General features: G+C 45.5%; 1 protein-coding gene across 2 annotated transcripts in view; it reads left to right on the top strand.

Annotated features, from left to right (window-relative positions):
- The first annotated feature begins 422 nt into the window (after window positions 1–422).
- The window catches only part of CPPED1 (calcineurin like phosphoesterase domain containing 1), a 101,169-nt gene continuing 78,009 nt past the window's right edge, over window positions 423–23,582 (top strand). Inside the window, exons 1-2 of one of the 2 annotated variants that reach the window (XM_021698175.1) lie at window positions 423–580; window positions 21,372–21,590. In XM_021698175.1, coding sequence (XP_021553850.1) covers window positions 511–580; window positions 21,372–21,590 — 289 coding nt within the window. In that variant the 5' untranslated portion in view covers window positions 423–510. The remainder of the gene's footprint in view (window positions 581–21,371; window positions 21,591–23,582) is intronic. The other variant, XM_044915072.1, reaches the window with a different exon arrangement.

The following is a 23,582-nucleotide window of genomic DNA, read 5'->3' as shown; positions in this document are numbered from 1 at the left end:
AGGGTTGTCGTTTGGAATACAGGAGCCCAGTTACACTGGAATTTCAGATAAACGATGCAAAATTTTAGTGTAAGTATCTCCCAAATATTGCATGGGTTATACTTACACTGAACAGTCATCCACTGTTTATCTGAAATTCCAACCTAACTGAGCGTCTTGTATTTTTATTTGTGGGACCTGGCAACGCCACCTTAGGGGAAAGGAAATCCCCAACCCCCAGCCTGAGCCCGAGAGCACCCGCCCTGCGCACGCACGCGGGCCCCAGTCCAGGCGCCTCCACTGGCCAGGCGCCCCAGTCGATCCCAGAGGGGCCGCTCACGCTTCCGACCCGCTCAGGCAGCACTAGCGGCGCCCCGAGCGGCCGAGCCCCGCGCGCTGGCCCAGCCGCCCCGCCCTGAGCAGAGGGCGCCGCCCGGAGTCCGGCAGGACAGGTCCCGCGGTTGGGCTGTTTGGTGTCCTGCCGTTCCCTCCCACACTGTGTACTCAGGGGAAGCCAGAAACTCGCTCGCCATGTCGGCTGCGGAGGCGGGGGGTATTTTCCGCCGAGCCAGGGGCAGGACCCTAGACGCGTTTCCCTCAGGTACTACCGGCCTTTCGCCCGGGGGGGGGGGGGGGGGGGTGGGAATGACTTCAGGGCTGCGGAACCTTCCGTCGGGGGAACAGTTGCGCGCCTCCAGCCGGACCAATTCGGGGGCTGCACTCCGGGGGGGGGGGGGGGGGTGGGGTGGGGACCGCAATAGCGGCCGCACCGCCCGCTCTTAGGGCTTCGAGGGGCGCTGTTTTAGAGACGGGTGTCCCGGCAGTGGGGCCTTGCTGGCCTTGACCTAACTTGCCTAATAGAGGAGAAGATAGAGTAAGGCGGCAAAGGTGCTTCCCGGGAGCGTGGGCTGTGCAGTTAGACTTGCTTTCAGCCCTGCCTTGGACACGTTACTCAGCAGGACTCGGTCTCAGTTTCCCCACCTGCAAACCGGGAATAACAACCGTGATCTTGTGTGTGGCGCTCGTAGGCGCTAGGTGCGCGTTAGATGCGGTTATTCTTATGGTGGTGGTTCACCAGGATGTCTTTTATACTCCACAGTCCCGCTTACTTCCCGCGATATGTGCACTGTGCCCATCGGACAGCAGGGCGGGAGGGCAGGCCAGGGTCGGGTCAAAGTTAAGTGCTTGGGGTTTGGATTTAGCCTGTCTCGTTGTAAAAATGTGGGTTTTGTTGTTGTTGTTGTTTTGTTTTTTAAATGCCTCCTGCGGGAAGCGTGAATAGCTGATTTCCTGGTCCTCTCTGGCTTTTCTCTGCCTGGAGTCAAGATTCCCTCCCACGCCCTCACCGGTTTTGTAAACCCCCGGGGACATCACCCCAGTGCCATCACCCCAGTGCCCTGCATGATCTGGCTTGTGCTCAGCCTTTCTTGCTTCATGCTTGTCATCCAGCCCTTTGCCCGGTTCTCCTGCAGCACAGGTTTTTCTCGAAGGCCTTTCTTTTCCTCTGCTCCCATAGCTAATAGCCGGGCTGTTAGGGCCTGGCTCTTTCTCAACCCTCTAACTCTAGTTAAAGTTAAGTCACTTCCGGGGTCAGCTTTTCCCTGGCTAACCTATTTAAAAAGGTTCCTCCTCAAGGTCTCTGTCCTAAAACCTTGTTCTTTTCTCTTTTTGCAGCTCTTGGTGGGGGAGTGACAAGGTTCTGGAAGAGCATGTGGGGGCCAGAAATATAGCTGTGGCGGGTTTTGGAAAATACAGTCTGCAATAGTGCCCATTTTAAAAATACCTTAATAGGACTTTTTTTTTTTTTGCCCAACGTGAGGTTTTTGAGATTTATCTGTATTGATATAAGTAGCTGTAGTTGACTCACTTCCCTCCTGGGCAGTATTCTATCGTATACCTTCTGTTGCTGGATATGCAGAGTATTTTCCCCTAGCAAGGGGTGTGTTATCTGATCGAGAAGGTTGAGTGTGGGTTAACAGGGCCCTGAAGGGAGGAAAGAGCATTGTGGACTGTGGATGGAACAGGTGTAAACGTCTGTGGCATGGCGGGATGGGGAAGGAAAGGATAGGGTGTGGTGTTCTAAGAGAATGGAGGATGGTAGGGGGTGGGGGGGAGTAATTGAGTTTTGTCTGTACCTAATAGCATCAAAGAGTTTTAAGCTGCATGTGTGAGGAAACAAGGACACTGATCAGATTTCCGTTTTGGAAAGAATGGTCTAGCTGCGGTAGTGAGAGCAAAAGAATTTCTAGGCCTGAGGAACTTGGGGTGCAATCTGATTACAAGCTGGAGCCCAAGAACTTGGCTTGAAGCAACATTTCCATAGCACCCGCGTTTTTCACTTTGGGTTTATTTATTCGTGGTAGTTGGAGGTGCTTGTGGTTGCGGGGAGGGCTTCCGATGGAGATTATGGGGGAACGATATGGAGGTGTCAAAACTTCTTAACCCACTGGAGTTGCCACAGGTTGCAAGGAGCTCCAGAGAACAAGAGAGTCATTCACCCCGACAAGAACGGGGAGGTGGGCAGAGAGACTGAGAAGATAAAAGGACAGGACACTGCCCCTGCTGAGATAGGAAGAGGGAAGACCCTGAGCTTCCCTCAGTGGTGGGGCCTACGCCCAGTCTCCTGTGTGGGCTGAGCATCCCCAGTGGGCATGCTCAGTGGGGGCCATTTAGCGCAGGGCTTTTAGAGGCCCGGCCTTGGTGGCTCCGGCTTAGAACACCTCATCTTGTGGGTTCACGTCACGGGGAGCTGAAGCCCTAGTCCACTGCCAACGTACCTCCATTGCTCTCACCTAGTTACCTGCGGGCATTGCTGGCGCCGTTGAGAGCTGCTTGGAGAGGCCAGGCCCGGCCTCGTGGGAAGGTGAAGCCGCTGGAGCTGGGAGGGGAGGGTGGCTCTAAAGGCCGGCCCCGAAGAGAAAGGGAAGCAACTGGCGTTTCCCCATCTCTTGCTAAAATACACCCTGCCTGTCAGAGGCTTGGTTAACTCAAGCAACACTGTCCCAAATCACAGCCCTGATAACCCTCATACACTCGCTCCTCGAAGCCCCTTCCTGAATTAGCCAAAGTTTGTTACTCAAGCGAAGCCTGGCAGGTGAAGGGAAGAGCGCTGTCTTAGTCCGTTCAGGCTGTCATAACCGAGCACCACACGCTGGGTGGCTTAGAAAAAACAGACGCTTCTCAGTGCTGGAGGCTGGACGTCCAAGATCAAGGCGCCCGCGGAATGCGGGTGTGGTGCATGCCTTCCCAGTTCACAGACGACCATCTTCTTGCCCTGCCCTCACACGGTGGGAGCGGGGAATGCGCACTCTAGGGTCTCTTTTAGAAGGTATTAATCTCATCACCAAGCCCTCTTGACCTCACCGCCTCCACATCGCTTCACATTGGGGTTTAGGTTTCAACGTAAGAATTTGGGGGGCACACAAACATCCAGTGTGTGGTAAGCACTTTAAGACCCTTTCCCCCCTGGTGATCTATGGGAGTGGCAGGACTGCATGCACTTCTTCGAGTAGTTTCATCGATGAAGCTTGGCTTCAGTCATCCATTCCCTGTTAACATCATCCAAGAGGCTCCGTCAGCAGATGTTTATAAAAAGTGCATTGTACGTGTCTCATTTGAGAAGATTCACATTCCTCAGGCGTGTTCAGATAGTCATTTTAATTAGGCAAATTGATAATTATATTTCCTTGACACATACCCTAATCAAGACTACTTTCTCCTAGCAAATAATTGTTTTTCTGAAAAGTTTACAACATCTGTTTTGAAGAAATTCTAAAAAAGAAATATTAAGGTAAAATAGGTTTCAGAAATTTCCTGTATTTATTTGTTTTCAGGTCCTAAACTGTTCTCTTTTCCAGTTTCATTTTCCCACCAGAATATTTTCCCCCTTAAAGAATAGGGCTCTTTGGTGGTTTTCTTAAAAAGATGATTTCCTTGGACGTTTCAAATCTCTGCAGCTGTTTGAGAGGAGCTGACCATATTCACCAATCCTGAATGTTTCTCGGTCCCCTCTGGAAACCCTCTCATGTGGCAGAAAATAAATGGGAGTCTCCAAAATAAATAAATAACTTGCCCCTCCTCTTCCAGGTCTCACCTCAGAACTCTTCTAGAAACAGTAGATCTGGAAATGTGTATCCAGGTCTGCACGAAGTTGAAAATACTGTAGTTTGAAAAATTCTGACAGATCAATGAAGAAAATGAAAATGAAATAAATGCTTTTAATTATGCTGTACATTTAGGCCAAACCAGTTATCTCTTATTTGAGAAGGGCTCCTGTGACTAAAACAAGAATTTTGATTATTTATCCCCACCTCATGAATATCATCATCAGGCAAAATTAGTGTGTAAAAATGTTCCTGTGGTAACATTTCTAAGAGACAAAGGAACTTTTATTTTTTTTTGCCTTTCTGTATTCTATAACTTTATCGAGGTACCATAACAGTCACTCATTTTAGGTTCACAGTTCAATGATTTTTAATAAATTTGCAGAGGGGTACAGTGTCAAGATTTTAGAACCTTTCTGTCTCCCCCCCAAAAAAGAAACTTTGTGCCCATTTGCAGTCAGTTCCTGTTTCCACTGCCTACGTAGGGAACTTCTACGTCCATAGCTTTGTCTTTTCTGGACATTTCATATAAATGGAATCATATAATCTGTGGGTCTTTTGTGACTGACTTCTTTCCCTTAGCATCATCTTTTCAAGATTCTCTCATGTTGTAGCAGATAGCCGCACTCTCTTCCTTTTCACTGAATGGTATTCCATTGTATGGGAAACCACATCTTGTTTATCCATTCACCCATTGATGCACATTTGGACGTTGGCAGACGTTCCCCAATTTGGACACTGGCTGTTAGGAATGAAGCTGATAAGAACATCCACATACAGGTCTTTGTATGGACATGTGTTTCATTTCTCTTGGGTAGATACCTAAGATTGGAATTGCTGGGTCATATAAGTAACTACGTTTGACATTTTGAGGAACTTCCAAACTGTTTTCCAGAGCAGCTGCACCATTTTACATTCCCACCACTAAGGTATATGGATCCCCATTTCTCTATATCCCCGCCAACACTTAGCACTTGTCATCATCTGTCTTTTTGATTATAACCAACCATATGGGTGTGAATTGGTGTCTCATTGTGGTATTGATTTGCATTTTCTTAAAGGCTAATGAAGTTGAACATCTTTTCATGTGCCGACTGGCCATTTGTATATCTTTGAAGAAATATCTTTTCAGATCTTTTGCCCCATTTTTAATTGGGCTGTGTTTTTATTGAGTTGTTAGAGTTCTTTATATATACGGGCTACAGATCCCTTATCAAATCCATGGTTTGCAAATATTTTCTCCTCTATTCTGTGGATTCTCCTTTCCCTTGCTTGATAATATCCTATGCAGCACCAGAATTTTTAATTTTGATGAAGTCCAAATTATCACCTTTTTCTTTTATCACTTGTACTTTTGATGTCCTATCTAAGAAACCTTTACCTAACCCCAAATTGTGAAGATTGACTTCTGGGTTTCTTCTAACAGTATTCTAGTTTAAGCTCATACATTTAGGTCTAGGTCCATATTGAATTAATTTTTTTTTTAAGATTTTATTTATTTATTTGAGAGAGAGAATGAGAGACAGAGAGCACGAGAGGGAAGAGGGTCAGAGGGAGAAGCAGACCCCCTGCTGAGCAGGGAGCCCGATGTGAGACTCAATCCCGGGACTCCAGGATCATGACCTGAGCCGAAGGCAATCGCTTAACCAACTGAGCCACCCAGGCGCCCATATTGAATTAATTTTTATGTATGGTGTGGGGTAAGCGTCTAATTATTAGAAAAAAAATTTTTTTTTCTACAGTAGAAACCTAGTAGTTGGTCAATGAAGAGAAAAAAAATTAGCCAAAGAGGGGACTTTAAAAAAATCACCCATTCTTTTGATATTTCCTTTTAATGTAAACTATAAATGTACATTCATTACATTCATTTACCATTCTTTTGAGGTCGCGCCAAGGACTTGTCTTGGAGTGTTGGGTTTACAGATGGGCCTGCCGTGGAGCCTTTCTTGCATAAACAACACCCATAATGAATTTTTTCCAGTTTGGGTTTTTTCCAGTGGAATAGTCCATTAAAAATCATTTGGAAAGCACCCCGAGTAAAGAATTCTAGCTTTATACTTTCTTTTTCCTCTAATCTTTTACGCCAGTCTCCACAACACCTAATTCAATAGTACTTTATTTTCATCAACTTGCCTTTTATTGAGTGTTCCCGAAACATCTGTCTTAGTTTTATTAGAAGCAGCCCTTTTTTACAATTCATATTTCTCTGGTTTACATGTTTAATTGACTGATTTAAAAATAAGCGCTAGCATGAACAGTTTCAGGGACAATTCCTGATGGATGCACAGAGCAGAACCCTTGAGGGACCTCGGGTGACAGTCCATGCCTTTGTAGAGGGCATGGAGAGTGTTGGTAAACCTGGAGGTTTGTGAAGAGAGTGTCTCTTTCACAGAGAGGACTAAGTGGCAGCTTTTTATATTTGTGAAACATAGGATTTTTAACTTTGCCAAACCCTCCCAACTAGTTACAGGCGATAGCATGGGGCCCTGGCAGCTGGAGCCTCCGGGAGCCTGAGAACCACTATCAGCCACTCTTAGGACCAGATCTGATATGTAGCCAGACAGGAAATTTTTGTTAAGTGAAAGAATGCCCAAAGTCTCCATGTACCCTTGTTTAAAAGAAAAAGAAAAAACCTAGTCACGCTAATGCTGGAGGTCCTTGCTCATTTGTAAAATGAAGGCAGAGTGTTGGCTCCCCCTGTCTAAGATGCATCCGTGGTGATGGATGCGTTGGCTTCGCTTCCATGAGGGCGCTGAGACACTTGGGTGATCTCAGGTCCTAAACTAGGAGGTAGCGGGGCCAAGAAGGGAGCGCAGCTGTTCTGGCTCCTGTCCCTTTGGCCTCGCCACCAGAACATACTGGAATAGGACAGAACTCCTCATCTCCTACCCAGTCTGCTCCTTCTCCTGTCTTACCTCAACTCCTGTTCAGTCAGAAACCAAAGAGTCAACCCTGACTTCTCCTCCTCCCCCTCTTTCCACAGCCCTGTCCCTTCAACCTCCAGAGCTCACCTTGGTTTTGTCCACTGCCCCCTTCCCAGCTCCCACCACTGTGACCCCAGCCACCCGCATCTCTCACCTGGACAATTCCAGCAGCCTTCTGCACCCACTCTTGCCCCGCCTGCCCATTCCCTGTACAGCATTCAGAGCCTTCTCTCTGAGACAAAAATTGGGCCGTCATCCCTTGAGGTGGCTTTTCTTGGCCCCTCTCATTCTCTCTCTATGGTCTCATTCTTTAGGTAGCATTTTATTTTTTTATTAACATAATGTATTATTTGTTTCAGGCGTACAGGTCTGTGATTCATCAGTCTTACACAATTCACAGCGCTCACCATAGCACATACCCTCCCCAGTGTCCGTCACCCATCCCCCCCACCCCCCCACCCCCCTCCACTCTAGCACCCCTCAGTTTGTTTCCTGAGATTAAGAGCCTCTTACGGTTTGTCTCCCTCTCTCGTTTGGTCTTGTTTCATTTTTCCCTCCCTTCCCTTATGATCCTCTGTCTTGTTTCTGAAATTCCTCATATCAGTGAGACCATATGATACTTGTCTTTCTCTGATGGACTTATTTCGCTTAGCATAATACCCTCTAGTTCCAACCATGTTGCAAATGGCAAGATTTCATTCTTTTTGATGGCTGCGTAATATTCCATTGTATATATATGTCACATCTTCTTTATCCATTCATCTGTTGATGGACATCTCAGCTCTTTCCATAGTTTGGCTGTTGTGGACATTGCTGCTCTAAACATTGGGGTGCAGGTGCCCCTTTGGATCACTACATTTGTATCTTGGGGTAAATACCCAGTAGTGCAATTGCTGGGTCGTAGGGTAGCTCTATTTTCAACTTTTTGAGGAACCTCCATACTGTTTTCCAGAGTGGCTGCACCAGCTTGCATCCCCACCAACAGTGTAGGAGGGTTCCCCTTTCTTTGCATCCTCACCAACATCTGTCGTTTCCTGACTTGTTAATTGTAGCCATTCTGACTGGTGTGAGGTGGTATCTCATTGAGGTTTTGATTTGGTATTTCCCTGATGCCGAGCAATGTTGAGCACTTTTTCATGTCTGTTGGCCATTTGGATGTCTTCTTTGCAGAAATGTCTGTTCATGTCTTCTGCCTATTTGTTGATTGGATTCTTTGTTCTTTGGGTGTTGAGTTTGATGAGTTCTTCATAGATTTTGGATACTAGCCCTTTATCTGATATGTCATTTGCAAATATCTTCTCCCATTCTGTCGGTTGTCTTTTGGTTTTGTTGACTGTTTCCTTTGCTGTGCAAAAGCTTTTTATCTTGATGAATTTCCAATAGTTCATTTTTGCCCTTGCTTCCCTTGCCTTTGGCGATGTTTCTAGGAAGAAGTTGCTGTGGCTGAGGTTGAAGAGGTTGCTACCTGTGTTCTCTTTTAGGATTTTGATGGATTCCTGTCTCACATTGAGGTCTTTCATCCATTTTGAGTCTATTTTTGTGTGTGGTGTAAGAAAATGGTCCAGTTCCATTCTTCTGCATGTGGCTGTCCAATTTTCCCAACACCATTTGTTGAAGAGACTGTCTTTTTTCCTTTGGACATTCTTTCCTGCTTTGTCGAAGATTAGTTGACCATAGAGTTGAGGGTCCATTTCTGGGCTCTCTATTCTGTTCCATTGATCTATGTGTCTGTTTTTGTGCCAGTACCATACTGTCTTGATGATGACAGCTTTGTAATAGAGCTTGAAGTCCAGAATTGTGATGGCACCAGCTTTGCTTTTCTTTTTTCAACATTCCTCTGGCTATTCGGGGTCTTTTCTGGTTCCATACAAATTTTAGGCTTATTTATTCCATTTCTTTGAAAGAAGTTAATGATATTTTTTTTTTAAGATTTTATTTATTTATTTGAGAGAGAGAATGAGATAGAGAGAGCATGAGAGGGGGGAGGGGCAGAGGGAGAAGCAGACTCCCCGCTGAGCAGGGAGCCCGATGCGGGACTCGATCCCAGGACTCCGGGATCATGACCTGAGCCGAAGGCAGTCGCTTAACCAACTGAGCCACCCAGGCGCCCGAAGTTGATGATATTTTGATAGGGATTGCATTGAATGTGTAGATTGCTCTAGGTAGCATTGACATCTTCACAATATTTGTTCTTCCAATCCATGAGCGTGGAACGTTTTTCCATTTCTTTGTGTCTTCCTCAGTTTCTTTCATGAGTATTCTATAGTTTTCTGAGTACAGATTCTTTGCCTCTTTGGTTAGATTTATTCCTAGGTATCTTATGGTTTTGGGTGCAATTGTAAATGGGATTGACTCCTTAATTTCTCTTTCTTCTGTGTCGTTGGTGGTGTATAGGAATGCCACTGATTTCTGTGCATTGATTTTCTATCCTGCCACTTCACTGAATTCCTGTATGAGTTCTAGCAGTTTTGGGGTGGAGTCTTTTGGGTTTTCCACATAAGGTATCATATCATCTGCAAAAAGTGAGAGTTTCACTTCTTTGCTGATTCGGATGCCTTTTATTCAGGTAGCATTTTAGAAGAAACTCCTGCTCATTCTCCCATTTGCAGTTAGGGCCCTGTTATTCCCATTTGCTCATTCTTTTCCTTTATGGCACTTATTACAGCTTATAGTTGTGTATTTATTTCTGTGTCTTTCATGTCTTTTCATGCCTCTAGACTATAAATTCCTGGAGGGCAGGACAGTGGCAGTGGTGGTCACTCAGTGGCCAATTGTTATAGAAAGAAACGAGTAAATGTGATCACATTTCGGTATCTGCCTAACCTGTTGCTTACACCATGTATCCTCTGGACAAAACAAAGCAGAAACCAAGGTATTGAATCAGTCAGTAGGACCCCTTGCAAACCACCTGGGTGGCCCTGAGATTCGTGCACTGCTCAAAGGTGTCTCTTAAAGGAGGTTCTTGTTACCAGGTATGTGCCCTCTCTGGGCTGCATCTGCCCTGAGGAAGGGGGTGCCTTCTCCTCACATCCAGGGCCTCTGTTTTTGCCCAGCCTTGTACCTGCAGGGCACCTCTGCCCAGAGACAGCACCTTCTTCCACTTTTTCCCAAAGCACCATCTGGGTCAGCAGCCGCCTGCTCTCTTGGCAGGGGAGCCTGGGTGATGGTGGGAAACAAGTCATAGCAAACATCCACCCCAAAAAGGCAAACCCCAAATGGAGTTCTGCTTTGGAAAAGCAAGAGAGGTTCAGGAAATGTCTTTTTCCCCCTGTAGCTGTTGTCTAGAATAGCATCGGGCAAAGCCAATGATGCTGAAAGCCACTTGGCCAAGAAGCCCTGGCCTGTTGGCCTTTTGACTTCTCTGAAGGATTGTAGATAAAGATTTTGGCAGGTCCTTTATCCGGAATGGCAAGTGTGGCTGCCAAGCTATGACTCATAAGCTTTTTTGTGTGTCTCAAAAACCACCTTTGGATGCATTTAGGCAAAGAAAAGAGAGGTTGGATAAATTCACTCTGCTACTTAGGAAGTCATATGGAGACTGAGGATATTGCTGTCACAGGTAATTATTTTGGGGGAGGAAGGGGCCCCGAAGGGCACTATTTTTTTTTTTTAAACAGCTTCACATACCAAACAATTCACCCTTTTACAGTGTACGATTCAGTGCCACTTAGCCTATTCACCAAGTTGTGCAACCATCACCACAGTCGCTTTTAGGACATTTTCAATCCCCCAGAAAGAAACCCGGCACCCCTTAGCTGTCACCCCACCCGCCACTGCAGCCCTGGTCAGCTGCTAACGAATGGCACTATTAAATGGGGCATAAGATCGGGCATTTTTACAGTTGGGACATTTGGATCGTTAAACTAGAAAGAGTCCCAAAGTGGTGAAGATTGTTTTGCTACTGTTGTGGTTTTGTTGTTGTTGTTGTTGTTTTTAACCCCTAAAATAACATTAGTCCCCGGAGGAGATGAGGGGTATTGCTGAAGACATTTAGATCGTGATTCACTGTGCAGATGGCTACTGGGAGAAACTGCAAAAATTGCATTTCATTGGCATTTGCTCTTTAGCCAGAAAGCCTCCAGACGGCTGTAAAGCTCCCCATCCTTGCCGTTTTATAACTGAAGCAATATCCCCAGTAGGTGAACGGAGGACGTTAAGATCAAAGCGTGTAACTGTATGTGTGCGTGTGCATGTGCGTGTATCTATATCATCGAGTATTTTCTGCACCCCCATGTGCTATGGGGAATAGAGAAATGGGTAAGGTTTTGGTGCCTTTGTCTCTGCTAAGACAAGGGTAGGAGTTACCGTGAGTAACAGTCATGATCACAGAAGCTCACACTTGACTGCTTACTCTGTGCCAAGGGCAAATGCTTTACATGTATTCACTGAGTCATTGTTCACAACAACCCTTCTTGAGGTAGCTGTGTTACTCTTACTTAATGGATGAGGACACTGAGACCCCGAGACGTTAAGAACCTGGCTCTTAACCTGGTCTTGTCACGTGATTGGTAAAAGGTGGAAGTGGGATTTGAGCCTGGCTCACAAGCTTCAGAATCTAGGCCACCCTGGGACTGGGTGAGAGCTTTGGGAGATGGAGACTTTAAGTCTTCCTCAAGCCCACATGTCCTGGCATGATTTATCCCCTGCCCTCCATTCACAGTTGCCTCTGGTGTCAGGGTCCGGTCCTTGCCGTGCCCTCTGCCTGGGGTGCGTCCCCACAGCCACTTTGTGCCTGGCTCTCGTGTCGCCTCACGGTTCTGTCCAGCGCCTGCTCCCACCCACCACTCACTCTGTCCATGATCGCTGTGGTTCCTTCTGTGGTAGTAATGAGCACAACATGCGGTCAGCTTAGTTGTTGACCTGTTTGTCATCCATCTCCCCACCACTGTGTAAGGTCTCAAGGAATGGGACCTGTGGCTCTGCTCACTGTTGAATGTCCACCGACTGGTGTGGCACCTGTCATATGGTGGGTACTCAGAACAAATGTGCTGAATGAGGGAAGAAGGAAGAGCTGCATCTGCTTGTGGGGGAGGGAGGGAGGCACTGGGCTGGGAAGGGTAGGTGGAGTTTTAGCAGGAAGAGTTGGTAGAATGGGGAGCATCCCCTGGAGGAAGGAGTGGGAAAGCATGGCGTGTGTTTGAGGAGCAGATAAGGGTCCCTTTGGAGGGATCCTGTGGCATGTTTTGCGTAGGGTTTCTCAAATCTCCGTATTGACATTATGGGCTGAACTGTTTGTTGTAGGGCTGCCCTGTGTAATATGGGATGTTGAGCAGTATCCCTAGCTTCTATCCACTGAATGCCAGAAGCACCATCGCCCTCCCAGCGTGACATCCAAAAAGTCTCCAGACATCAGATATCCTCTGGGAGTCAAAATCATCCCTGGTCGAGAGCCACCAGTCTGATGGGAACAGTCATCAGTACAGTTGGAAAAGTCTTGCACTCCATTTTAGACCCGGGTGCCAGAATGAACGAGGATCCCTCGACATCTTCCTTTATCCCCTCATCAGATGTTTACTGAATGCCTCTGACATGCCAGTGACCCCGTGATACCTGCTGACAACAAACTGGAAAGGGAGAGTGAGCTCGGGCCTTTCCTCGTGAAGATTAGAGCACAGTGTCCCTTCAGCAAGGGAATTTGATGATCAGTACCAGGGTCTTAGGAAGTCACAGCAACAGTGATTGCCTGCGGTGGATCAGAGTGGGTGGGGAGCCTGGCATGGAGCTGGCCTGGTGGCCGTGGGGGAAGTGGTGGAGCCCTGACCCAGGTGATGGGGCTACGGAGGGGAAGGAGGTCCTGCGGAGCACTGGAGATGTGGGTGCATCCACCTGGCAGGCCAAATGGACCCACTGACACACAGTCCTGTCATCTGTAGATGGGTGGGCTGGGGACCATGGGTGGCAGACTCAGGGCCATCAGGAAAAGAGGCCAGTCTTGAAAGAAAGCGTTGTAAGGTGCTGATGGGACAAGCTGGGAGCTTGGACATACCCAGAAAAGCAAACACAGTACTCTCTACTCCCTTTTTTAGTTAATTCTGTGGCTTTCTAGTCAGATGGAGACATGTTGACCCTCTGGTCCCAATTCATGTATGATTTTGAATCAGAAAAGTTAACAGGAGCCCAAACATGGAACTTTTAAATATTGTTACAGTTTGGTGATGTGCTGTTGTAATGATAGGGGCCTGGTTCATTAGACTGCCTGCTCATCAGCCTTCTTAACCAGTGTCTTCCAAAAAGCAGACGAGAGTTAGGAAATGAGACTTTGCTTTATAAGAATTAAACTGAGAGCTATTTATCACTGTATTCCACCTTGAACCATTTGAGGTTTCCTGTAAAGTAACAGGTTTGGCACATCAGGAGAGCACAAATTGTTACAGTATTAGGTGTTAATTAGTGGCATGACTGATTCGGGTAGGCCTTTTCCTAGTTGCGTGATGAAAATAGTGACTCATTTGCTTTTGAGGGTGCATTTATTATAATCAGTCACTGATTAACTGGTAATAGCGAAAGGATCAATGAAATTTCTAATTCTTGGTATATGTTAAAAAGTCAGCTTTCATTAAGAGTGGACAAATATGCCTGAAAGGTATAATAAAAATGAGGGAGAGGAAATGTATTGACCAACACAGATTTAAGAAAACATGTAGTTCCTGATATTAATTGCAAAGAGCAGTTGCAGCCTGAGTATCTGTCTTTTGGGCAGGATATTGGCACGTAAACAGTCTCATAGGAAGGATTAGTGGTAAGGCATTGTGTGAGTTTTAAAGGTTTTTAAGGTTCTTCTCTGCGTACAGTTGCTTTGTACCCAGTAATGCTTAAAGAAGACTCACAGGCCTTTACTGTCTATGGTTTAATACCACCCAAATCCATTGTCTTTTTATTTCTCAGCTTTGAAAGATGGTTTCTATGACAGTCTCTATCAGTTAGCTGAAATCTGGAAGAGGCCAAATTCTGATACTCTCTATATAAGGGCTGAATCAGATTTCTATCTGAGGCCAATTTTTCTTTTATAAAAATATTTTTAAATTGATTTAAATTTTTACTTTAAAAAAATTTTTAAAGATTTTATTTATTTGAGATCGGGAGAGAGAGAGCACGAGCAAGAGCACAAGAGCAGGGGGTGGGAGAAGCAGACTCCCCACTGAGAAGGGAGACGTGGGGCTCAGCGGGGCTCGACACGGGGCTCCATCCCAGGACGCTGGGATCATGACCTGAGCCGAAGGCAGACGCTTAATCAACTGAGCCACCCAGGCGCCCCTGATTTAAATTTTTAAAAGCTAAATTTTAAAATTTGATTCAGGCTATGGTACCATAATAAATTACCATAATTTCATATATATAATATAATAAATAATATATATAATAAATATATATAGGATATGTATATTATATATATTATACATATAATATAATATATTTCTCACTTATCCTGTGGACAGACTTTGGCAATCCCAGCTAGATAGGTCTTCTCTACAGTTTCCCCTGTGTGACCACCTGCCCTGAAGTCAGGGCTCTGTGGAATAATAGTCCTGGTTCTGCCTCTCAGCCTTTGTTAGACCTCAAGCAAAGTATTTAACCTTGACCTTGCTGAGTTTTTTCTTCTGCACCTCTAAGCACAGCGGAAGAGTTACCATAGATATGGGCTTGTCACTGCACACATCCACAGGGGCCAGATGGTGAATGGGGCCAGTTGTAGACCATGGTGAATGTGACACCACATGCCCCCTTCGAGGAGCAGCCACTGCCCAGCCCAGCCAATCAGCATACTCCATGTGGGCCTGGTTTGGCTAGATTTTCCAAGAGAATCTTGAAAACCAGGGATCTATATGAAACTCATGAATTTAAAATGTTGGCAACAAATTCAGAATTTTATAACTATTATGTGGGCCAAACAAAACACACCTGCTAGCCAGACCGCAACCAGAGACCTGGAGTTTGTAATTTCTGGAGAAGATCACCACTTAGCATCCCATAGAAGATGGATGTTCTGGGCTCTAGCCTGTACCCTGAATCAGCCCTGTGCTGTTGGCAGGGACTGTGAGCATCACAGCCTTCTGGGGAAAAGCTCTGGGCCTGCCAGCATTATCTTTGTGTACAATCTTCTTATTTACCAAGATGTTCCATTTGAAGGAAACTTTTTGGAGATAAAAATGTCTTTATGGAGGTGGACAACTTGCAGGCAGCCTAAGGCACATTCCATCTCCTTTATGGCTCTCTGCCCTCCAGGCCAGCTCAGCAGCACTGAGATTCTGAACAGTAGAAGCCACTGCTCATTAATTGTGTGATCTTGAACTTGAGCATAACTAAGATCCCGAGCCAGGCCTCAGTATCCCCTTTTGGTTAAATAAGGGGGTTAGTAATTCTGCAAATCCCTACCACACTGAAAATTTCCAATGCTGTAGTGGGAAAAGGTTGGCTTCTGTAAGGTAAGCCTTCAGCCTCCCTAGGATAGGCTGCAATAAATGGGCTCACTCAGCTCTGTACAGGAGGGTCAGGTGTTAAGTGGTGTGGTTAAGTATGTGAGGCTAGGCCTTGTTTAATAGTACCCTCTGTGGCAGACAGACTCTCAGATGGTCCCAGTGATCGCCAACTAGTAACTAGTATTCATGGCGTGTGTGATCTTCTGCTCTTGAGTGTGGGCTGGCCTAGCAACTTGATTATAATGAATAGAACACAGCAGAGTGATGGGATATCACTTCCATCACCATGTTACATAAGATGATAACTTCTGTTTGCTAGCACTCTCCCTTGCTGGCTTTGGTGAAGCAAGTTTCCATGTTACGAGCTGCCATGTTGGAGAGGCCCACATGGCAAGGAACTGAGGGTAGCTTCTGGTCCACAGCCAGCAAGGAACCTATCAACAACCCCGTAAGTGATCTTGGAAGCAGATCCTTCCCCACGTGAGTTTTCATGGGAGACCTCAGCGCTGGCTGACACTTTGATTGCAGCTTGTGAGAGACCATGAGCAGAGAACCCGGCTAAGCCATGCCCAGATCCCCAACCCACAGAAACTGAGATAGTAAAATGTGTACTGTTTCAAGCTACATTTGTGTTCATCTGTTAAAATAGCAGTAGATTGCTAATACACCATCTCTGTGAATTTGTTACAAAAATTAACACTGAAAAACATTTAGTTCACTGCGGACATCCTTATTTATGGAAGACTTAGGTGTTTTAAATACCTGCATGCTTTATGATGTATTAGTAAGTACCCTATAGACATTACCAGAAGTTTGTGTCAAATGTTTCAAAAGATTGTAGTCTTGTTTTGGTACCATGTAGATCAGAAATGAGGTCTCAATTTAATCAACCTCACTTTATTCTTTAATGCATTCATTCTACAAGTACTTAGTTTATCTCAAAATTTGACCTTGGCCTTATCATAGTCACCAGTTAGGGTCCCTGACTGCATTCTTTTATCAATTTTGGAAATTACCTAGGCTGGACACAGATAGGGACCTAAAAATGAACAAGAACATATGCAAAACAAAAATAAAATGAAACAAAAAAAACCCATCAATAGGAAAATATGCAAAACAACAACCAATCCTCCAAGCCATTTCAATTTAGGGAAACAAAAATCACTTTGCACCTGTTTCTGATCAAACACGTTTAAGCAGTTCCTTGATTAGTTACAGGTCAGTGCTTTTCAAACCTGGATTTGCATACAGATCACGTGGGGGATCTGTTAAAATGCAGAATGTGCCTCCGTAGGTCTGGGCTGGGCTTGAGATGCTGCCTCTTGAGCAAGCTCACAGGTGCTGATGCTGATGCTGATGCTGGTGCAGGGGCCACACCTTGAGGCCTGAGGTGTAGACCCAGCCCTGCTCCTCGCGCCCAGTGCAGCATGCTTCATTGGTGCCCTCCTGTCATACCCACCTTCTCCCTCAGCCTCCACTTCAGCAGTTCTCCTTTTTGGGGGGTTATCAGGCCTTTACCACTTACCCAAGCAGTCCCATAATTAAGTTCTTTGACTAGGAAAATAAAAAAAAAAAAGTTTGCTGGATGCCTAAGTGTCTTTCTTTTTTTCAGTAATTAAAAATGCTCTGATTGGGGTGCCTGAGTGGCTCAGTCGGTTAAGTGTCTGCCTTTGGCTCAGGTCATGATCCCAGGGTCCTGGATCAAGCCCCACATTGGGCTCCTTGCTCAGCGGGGAGCCTGCTTCTCCCTCTACCTCTGCCTGTCCCCTTGCTTGTGCACTTTCTCTCTCTCTCTGTGTCAAATAAATAAATAGAATCTTTGTTTTAAAAAATGCTCTGATTGTGTATTGGGGTGCTTCGGGAATAGACTTCAACATTCTGAACTTCTATGGCTTGAATGGCCGGAACAGTGTTTTCAGGGAGTCTAAAGAAAGCGGCTGGACTGTGCCAGGGTCAGACACGTGCTCTGCCCTGCAGGAGATGGCATAGCAAGATGTAGATGTCAGCTGCCTGCACATACCTGTGCCCTGCCCTGGGTGTGACTCTGGACTTTGGCAAAATAGTTTAAGGCAAGTGTTGTTAAGCATTCACTTTCATAACGTTTTGAGGGTTGGGGAAGGTAGACATTTACAAAAGATTCCTCCCTCTGCAACTAAGCATTATTAAGTCTCAAATACCCGTAATGCAGCCTTCATTAATATTAAGATGAGACTGAAGACCACAAGCTTCTGTAGTAGAACTTTAAGAGGACCCAGGTGCTTTTGAGAAGGCAGAGCGCCAAGTCAGATTGCTCTTATTACATAGATAAGGCAGGTGGAATAGTGATATGTGAGCTGTCATTTATTTCAGGTCAAGTCTATTTATTTTGTACCTTGACATCATAAAATTGAGCTTCTATCCAAGATTTTACTAAGTAAACAAATAATAATGAAAGATTTATTTTAATACCTCCAAGGATTATTGACTTTTCGAGACGATGACTATTTGTTGTAGGAAACTATATTCGTTAAAATGTTTGCTGTAGAAAACTGTTTATAAATTCTCTCTGTTATAGAAGATTGATTTATGCACCAACCTTGGGGTGACAATCACCTCCCTGATCTGGTTCTGATTAATTTACCCAGTTTAAACAGCTCTGCAAACTGCCTCAGAAACAGGAATGTCGCTAAAAGCATTCAGTATAAAAAGTTTATTATTTAAAATAAATGAATAATGCTAACAATTAATTTTAAAACACAAATTGGAGTCTCGTTTTTTTTTTATGACACCAGCCTTCAACTCCTGAAGAAGTCTTGCCGACTCTGTATCTTTAATGCTCAGTATCTGTTATTACTTTGTAGCAGAGTACCATGAAACTTGGCAGCTTGAAAGAGCTATCTCACAGTTTCTGTGTGGATCTGAGTGCTGCCTGGCAGGATCCTTTGGCTGCAGGGTCTCCCACTGGGTTCAGGCACCGTGTCAGCTGGGGCTGTGGTCTCATCTGATGGCCCGACTAAGGGAGAGTCCTTTTCCAAGTCTGCTCACGTGGTTGTTGGCAGGATTCCGCTCCTTGTGGGTTGTTGCATGGAGTGTCTCTGTCTTCACAGGCTATTTCCTCTGTTCCTTACCGTGTTGGCCTCTCCAGTAGGTGAGTCCCAGCATGGCAGCCTTTTACCTCCAGAGAAGGGCCCTGAGAGAGAGCGAGCAAGATAAAAGTCATGGTCTTTTTCTAGCCTAATCTCTCTCTCCTCTCTCTCTTTTTAACCATTTTATTGAGGCATGATTGACATGTAAAAAGCTGTATATATTTAATGCGTACAACCCCATGAGTTTGGGGATAAGTAAACACCTGTGAAACCATCACTGCCATCAAGGTCGTAAACATACGTATCATCGTTTCCCAAAGTTTCCTGCAACCTCTTTATTATTATTATTATTATTATTATTATTATTATTATTATTATTTGTGTGTTTGGTAAGAGCACTTAACATAGATTCTACCTTCTTAGCAAATTTCATGTATACAGTACAGTATTGTTAGCTGTGGACGTTATGCTGTACAGTAAGTCTCCAGAACTTCTCTGTCTTGTAGAACTAAAACTTCGTACCCTTTGACCATCACCTCTCCCATTTCCCCCTCCTCCCAGCCCCTGGAAACCACCATTCTACTCTGCTTCTATGAGTGTGACTATTTTAGAACCCACATGGAAGTGAGATCAGGTAGTATTTGTCTTTCTGTGGCTGGCTTATATCACTTAGCAGAGTGCCTTCTAGGTCTATGCATGTTATTTCAAATGGCAGGGTTTCCTTCTTTTTAAGATTCAGTAATATTACATTGTACATATATACCACATTTTCTTTATCCATGCATCCATCAAGGTACATTTAGATTGTTTCCATATCATGGTGTAGCCTAATCCCTGAAGGGACATCCCATCGCTGTATTCTGCTTATAAGAACAAAGTCTCTAGGTGCAGGCCACACTCAAGGGGAGGGGATTGCACAAGGATGTGAATATCACAATGCAGGGATCTTTGGGACCTTCTTGGAGTCCTTCTGCCACATGTAGTAAGGGCTCCATAAATACGAGTTCACATCCATCATCGTGCTCGATCCCCGTACTTAGCAACAAGATGCATACTCCAGGGTTTTATGCACTCCTTGTTCAGATTGAGTTCAGGTTGGTTGTGATTTGATTAAGCAGCTAACAGTCTGAGCTGTGGGTCCAGAACTGGCGGATTAACTTGCATATACAATTTGTTCTATACAGTATGTGCAGGTAGTTCGCACGTTTGCATTTTTAGGTTCTGAAAAAGGAATTGAGAAGGAAGGGAGGCCTAAAGTCAGAGATCCACTCTAAGATGACAGTAAGCAAGGCACGGTGGGTGGGCGGGTGGCGACAAAATTTAGAAAGGTTAGACTGGCTCCTTGCCGGTGAGATCTCAGTGTAGATGACATGCTTCAGAGAGAGGCCTTCCCTGTGCATCCAGTTGAAATTAGCCATCACTTCTGCCTTCCTGCTCCTAGACCTGGTGCTCCGGCTCCATTCCCTGCTCATTTCCTTGTTCACAGTCTGTCCCCCGCCCCGGGCGGACTAAGGCCCAGGAGATCAGGGGCCTCCTCTGTCTAGGTCCAGCCATGTATCGTCAGCACCATGTATGGCCGACAGTAGGCTCTCAGTAAATACTTGTCGAATCGATGAATGAATTGAGCACACAGATGTGAAATGACTCCAAGGAGCTTTTTGGAAATCGTAATATCTTCATGACTTCCAAAGGAAATGCCACTTATTCAGTTAACATGCAAAATATACTAATTTGTTAAAAAGAAGAAAACAGCCTCACAGTTGTGGTTTTGTTCCTGCCACTGATGGCTGGTGGCCGTTAGTTCAGTCATGTCCCCTCTCTGGGCCTCCGTTTTCTTAGTGGATAAATGCAGGGGCTATAGATTGGGGGTCTTCAGACTGCTCTGTCCTCAGATCCAGCTCAGGCAGAGGCGGCTCTGTTTTTCAGCATTGGTCTACCATGTAAGATTTAAGATTTTGTTTGAAGAAAGGATGCTGTCACCAGGGGCGGGGGGTGAGGTTTGACACCCACAGGGCTTCCATGCCCACCAATGGCCATTCCAACTCTGCAAAACAGTTACTGGTTGCAGTCCTTTTGGCTAACAAGGGTAGAGACCTGTGGCCCACAGAGCTTAGGTTCAGCGGAACCAATAGGAAGGGCAAACCTAATAATTTTGGTGCAAGTGATCTAGTGCCCTTCCCAAGAACATAAAGAATCCCCTCTCCCTTCCTCCCCCCCCCCCCGCTTCCCCCCACTCCCTAGCCTCACACCTCGCTTAAGCCCACATCATGCAGCCTTTGAAATGTTAGCATCGATTTTTTTTTTTCCTCGTTGACTAACTCATTTCAAGATTTCATTTCTGGCACTGCATTTCCTACCAGATAGCCAGCGCTTCCAGGCTCCAAGTTTTATAATTAAAATTCTGTCACATCCCCCGAAACAGTGCAAATTGTGCCATTAAGCCTGGCATAAAAGATTCGAAAGCACTTCACCTAGTAATTTAAATATAATACTTCTGGCAGCTTTCAATTTCTGGTATTTTTAATTCTAATTTAAAAACTATTATTAAACATTAATACCCTCTATACAGCGTGGCTGGTGTGCCTCTGCGCTCCATTTTGGCCGGCTAGTTCTAAACAAACAGCTTGGCTGCCTGGCTTTTGCGGCCCACGTGGTCTTTCCTAGCCTTTGGGAATCACCAGGTCCCAGGCATAATTAGTATAAATCAAAATCCTCTAGACTATGACAGGAAAATGGTATGTTTGAACAGCAGCTTATTAAAATGACCTACTTAATTTAAGAAAAATATTGTATCCACTTGCACGATAACCTGGATGCTTTCCCTGACAGATTTTATAATATTTCTTCCCTCTCCTTTTTTTTTCCCCTCTTTGTTTTTACAAGAAAAGGAAAGGGAATGGAAAGGCCCGTTCTACTTCATCCAAGGTGCAGACCCACAGTTTGGACTAATGAAGGCCTGGTCCACTGGGGACAGTGACAGTGGTGGTGACGAGTGGGGGCAGGAGATCCGTCTAACTGAGCAAGCTGTTGAGGCCATCAACAAGTTGAAGCCCAAACCCAGGTTCTTTGTTCTTTGCGGGGACCTCATCCATGCCATGCCAGGTAAGACTTGCGCTGTTGATGTGACCTCTCTCCTCCCAGTCATGACTGCATTTGAGCAGGGGAAAAAAAAAAGATTTCTCTTAAGAGATGTCTTTATTCGGTAATGGCCTATTCCTTCTCTCCATGGCTGTTGGGAGTATCCTTGAATGTCAGGAAATGCACCCTCATTTTATATTTAGAATTTGGCGAGATTAATCACAGTAATTAGGCGAGCTACAGTTCTGATGATCTGAACTTACTCTGAAAAATGGAACAGACTCCCACATGTCACCTTTATTTCCAGGGGACAAGCTTGAACTGCTTCCAGATACCATATCCATAAGTGTAATCTTCTCTTATTTCCTCTCTTCTTACACTTTAATTTCTCCTGTCTTTGTGCTTTTTCATTTGCAAGTGACAGAAATCTAACTTAAACTGAATTTTTGTTTTAAATTAAAGGTGCATGTTCCTTTACGGGACTGTAACATCCAGGGGCAAATCTGGGCTTCAGGTATGGCTGGATCCAGAGGCTCAGAGGTTGTTATCAGGACTTGGTCTCTCTCACTCAGCCCTGCTTTCCTCTGGGTTGACTTCATTCTTACGTAGGCACTCTCTCTAGGTCGTGGCTCCTGGGAGCTCCAGCTTTACATCCTTCTCATAGAACCCACAACAGAAAGAAAGAGCCTTATTCTTGGTGGTCCAATCAAAGTCCCAGACTGACAGCTGTCCGGCTCACATGGCCCCTTGAAGCCAGGGTGTGGGGTCATCTCTGCTGCAGCAATGTGGTCTGAAGCAGAATGATTCCCCTCAAGACAAGAGAGATAGAATGTAAAAATAAGAGATGCCTTCTAGAACTCTCTTGCATTTTTGTTTCCTCCTCTCATACCTTCTCCCCCAGGCAAGAGTAAAGCCCAGTGAGCAAGTATAAGCAGATGGAACTGCGCCTGCCGATCAGAGAGGTAGAGTAGACCGCCATGGTCACCCTTAGTGGAACAGTGGTCTCTGCCTTTGGAGCAGCGGTGGGCCTGAAGACCATTGCAGAAAACACCGTGGTGGCCATGCATGTTTGCTTTGGCTAATACTGTCTTGTAAACCTGGGCTCTGAGTCTTGTGATTTCCAGGGCCTTTAGAAGCTGAGGCACTCTGTGGTAAGCTGGTGTGCATTCATTCTTCCCCCCTCAAGATTCACTTGTCTGGCAGCCTACCTCTCCAGAAGAATCCCAAAATGAAGATGTGAGAATGGGAAAGGGGCTGCCCAAAGTCACTGTCCCCAAGGTCCAGTGAGTATCATGAGCAAGAGGAACCCTCAGGCCTGCCCTCGTTCTCTTTTTATAGGTATTTAACACAAAGTCATGGATGTGGACATGCCCGTGTCATTCATTGGGTCCCACTGGGGAGAACCCAGGGTGGTCATCCCCGGAGAACCTGTCCTGCTGTTGGGCTTATGCAAAAGCGGCAAGGTGGGGAAGAAGGAAAATAAGGCAGTGGACAGAGACCCAGCTCCACACCTGCCACTGATGTGCTGGGTAAACTTGGACTGACCCCTTTCCTTCTCAGAGCCTCCATTTCTGAACCAAGAGCCCATTGATGCAGTAAGCATTCAAAACCTCAGTGGCCTGGGGCTTCACAATGAAGGGTTAGACAACTCTGTCTCTCTGTGCAGGTGGTGGACGTCTCAGCAGCTTGGTACAGAAGCACATTCACAGGATGGTGCTGAGTTTTGTTTTGTAGAGAGGTAAAATCTTAGCTGCTTGTGAACTGGGCCATCCTTGGTGACCCTCGACTGAGGGTTTCCTGGTGCTGATATTGTACATTGCTGAAGTGACCACAGAGTGCCCCGGTTTCTAAAGGAGTTAGAAATCATAGCAGGACTCGGAGTCTTGGTTTACCAGGTAAAGCCAAGGTAATACCATAGTTGACCAGATTAATACTGCTTCCAAATGGTTTGATTTGCTGTTAGCTAGGTTCTTTGGAATAATTTCGCCCAATATGCATTGTAGCATCAGCTAGATC

Source organism: Neomonachus schauinslandi, chromosome 5 (assembly GCF_002201575.2).
Source record: "Neomonachus schauinslandi chromosome 5, ASM220157v2, whole genome shotgun sequence".
NCBI classification, from domain to species: domain Eukaryota; kingdom Metazoa; phylum Chordata; class Mammalia; order Carnivora; family Phocidae; genus Neomonachus; species Neomonachus schauinslandi.
This window is presented reverse-complemented; position numbering and strand designations above follow the sequence as displayed.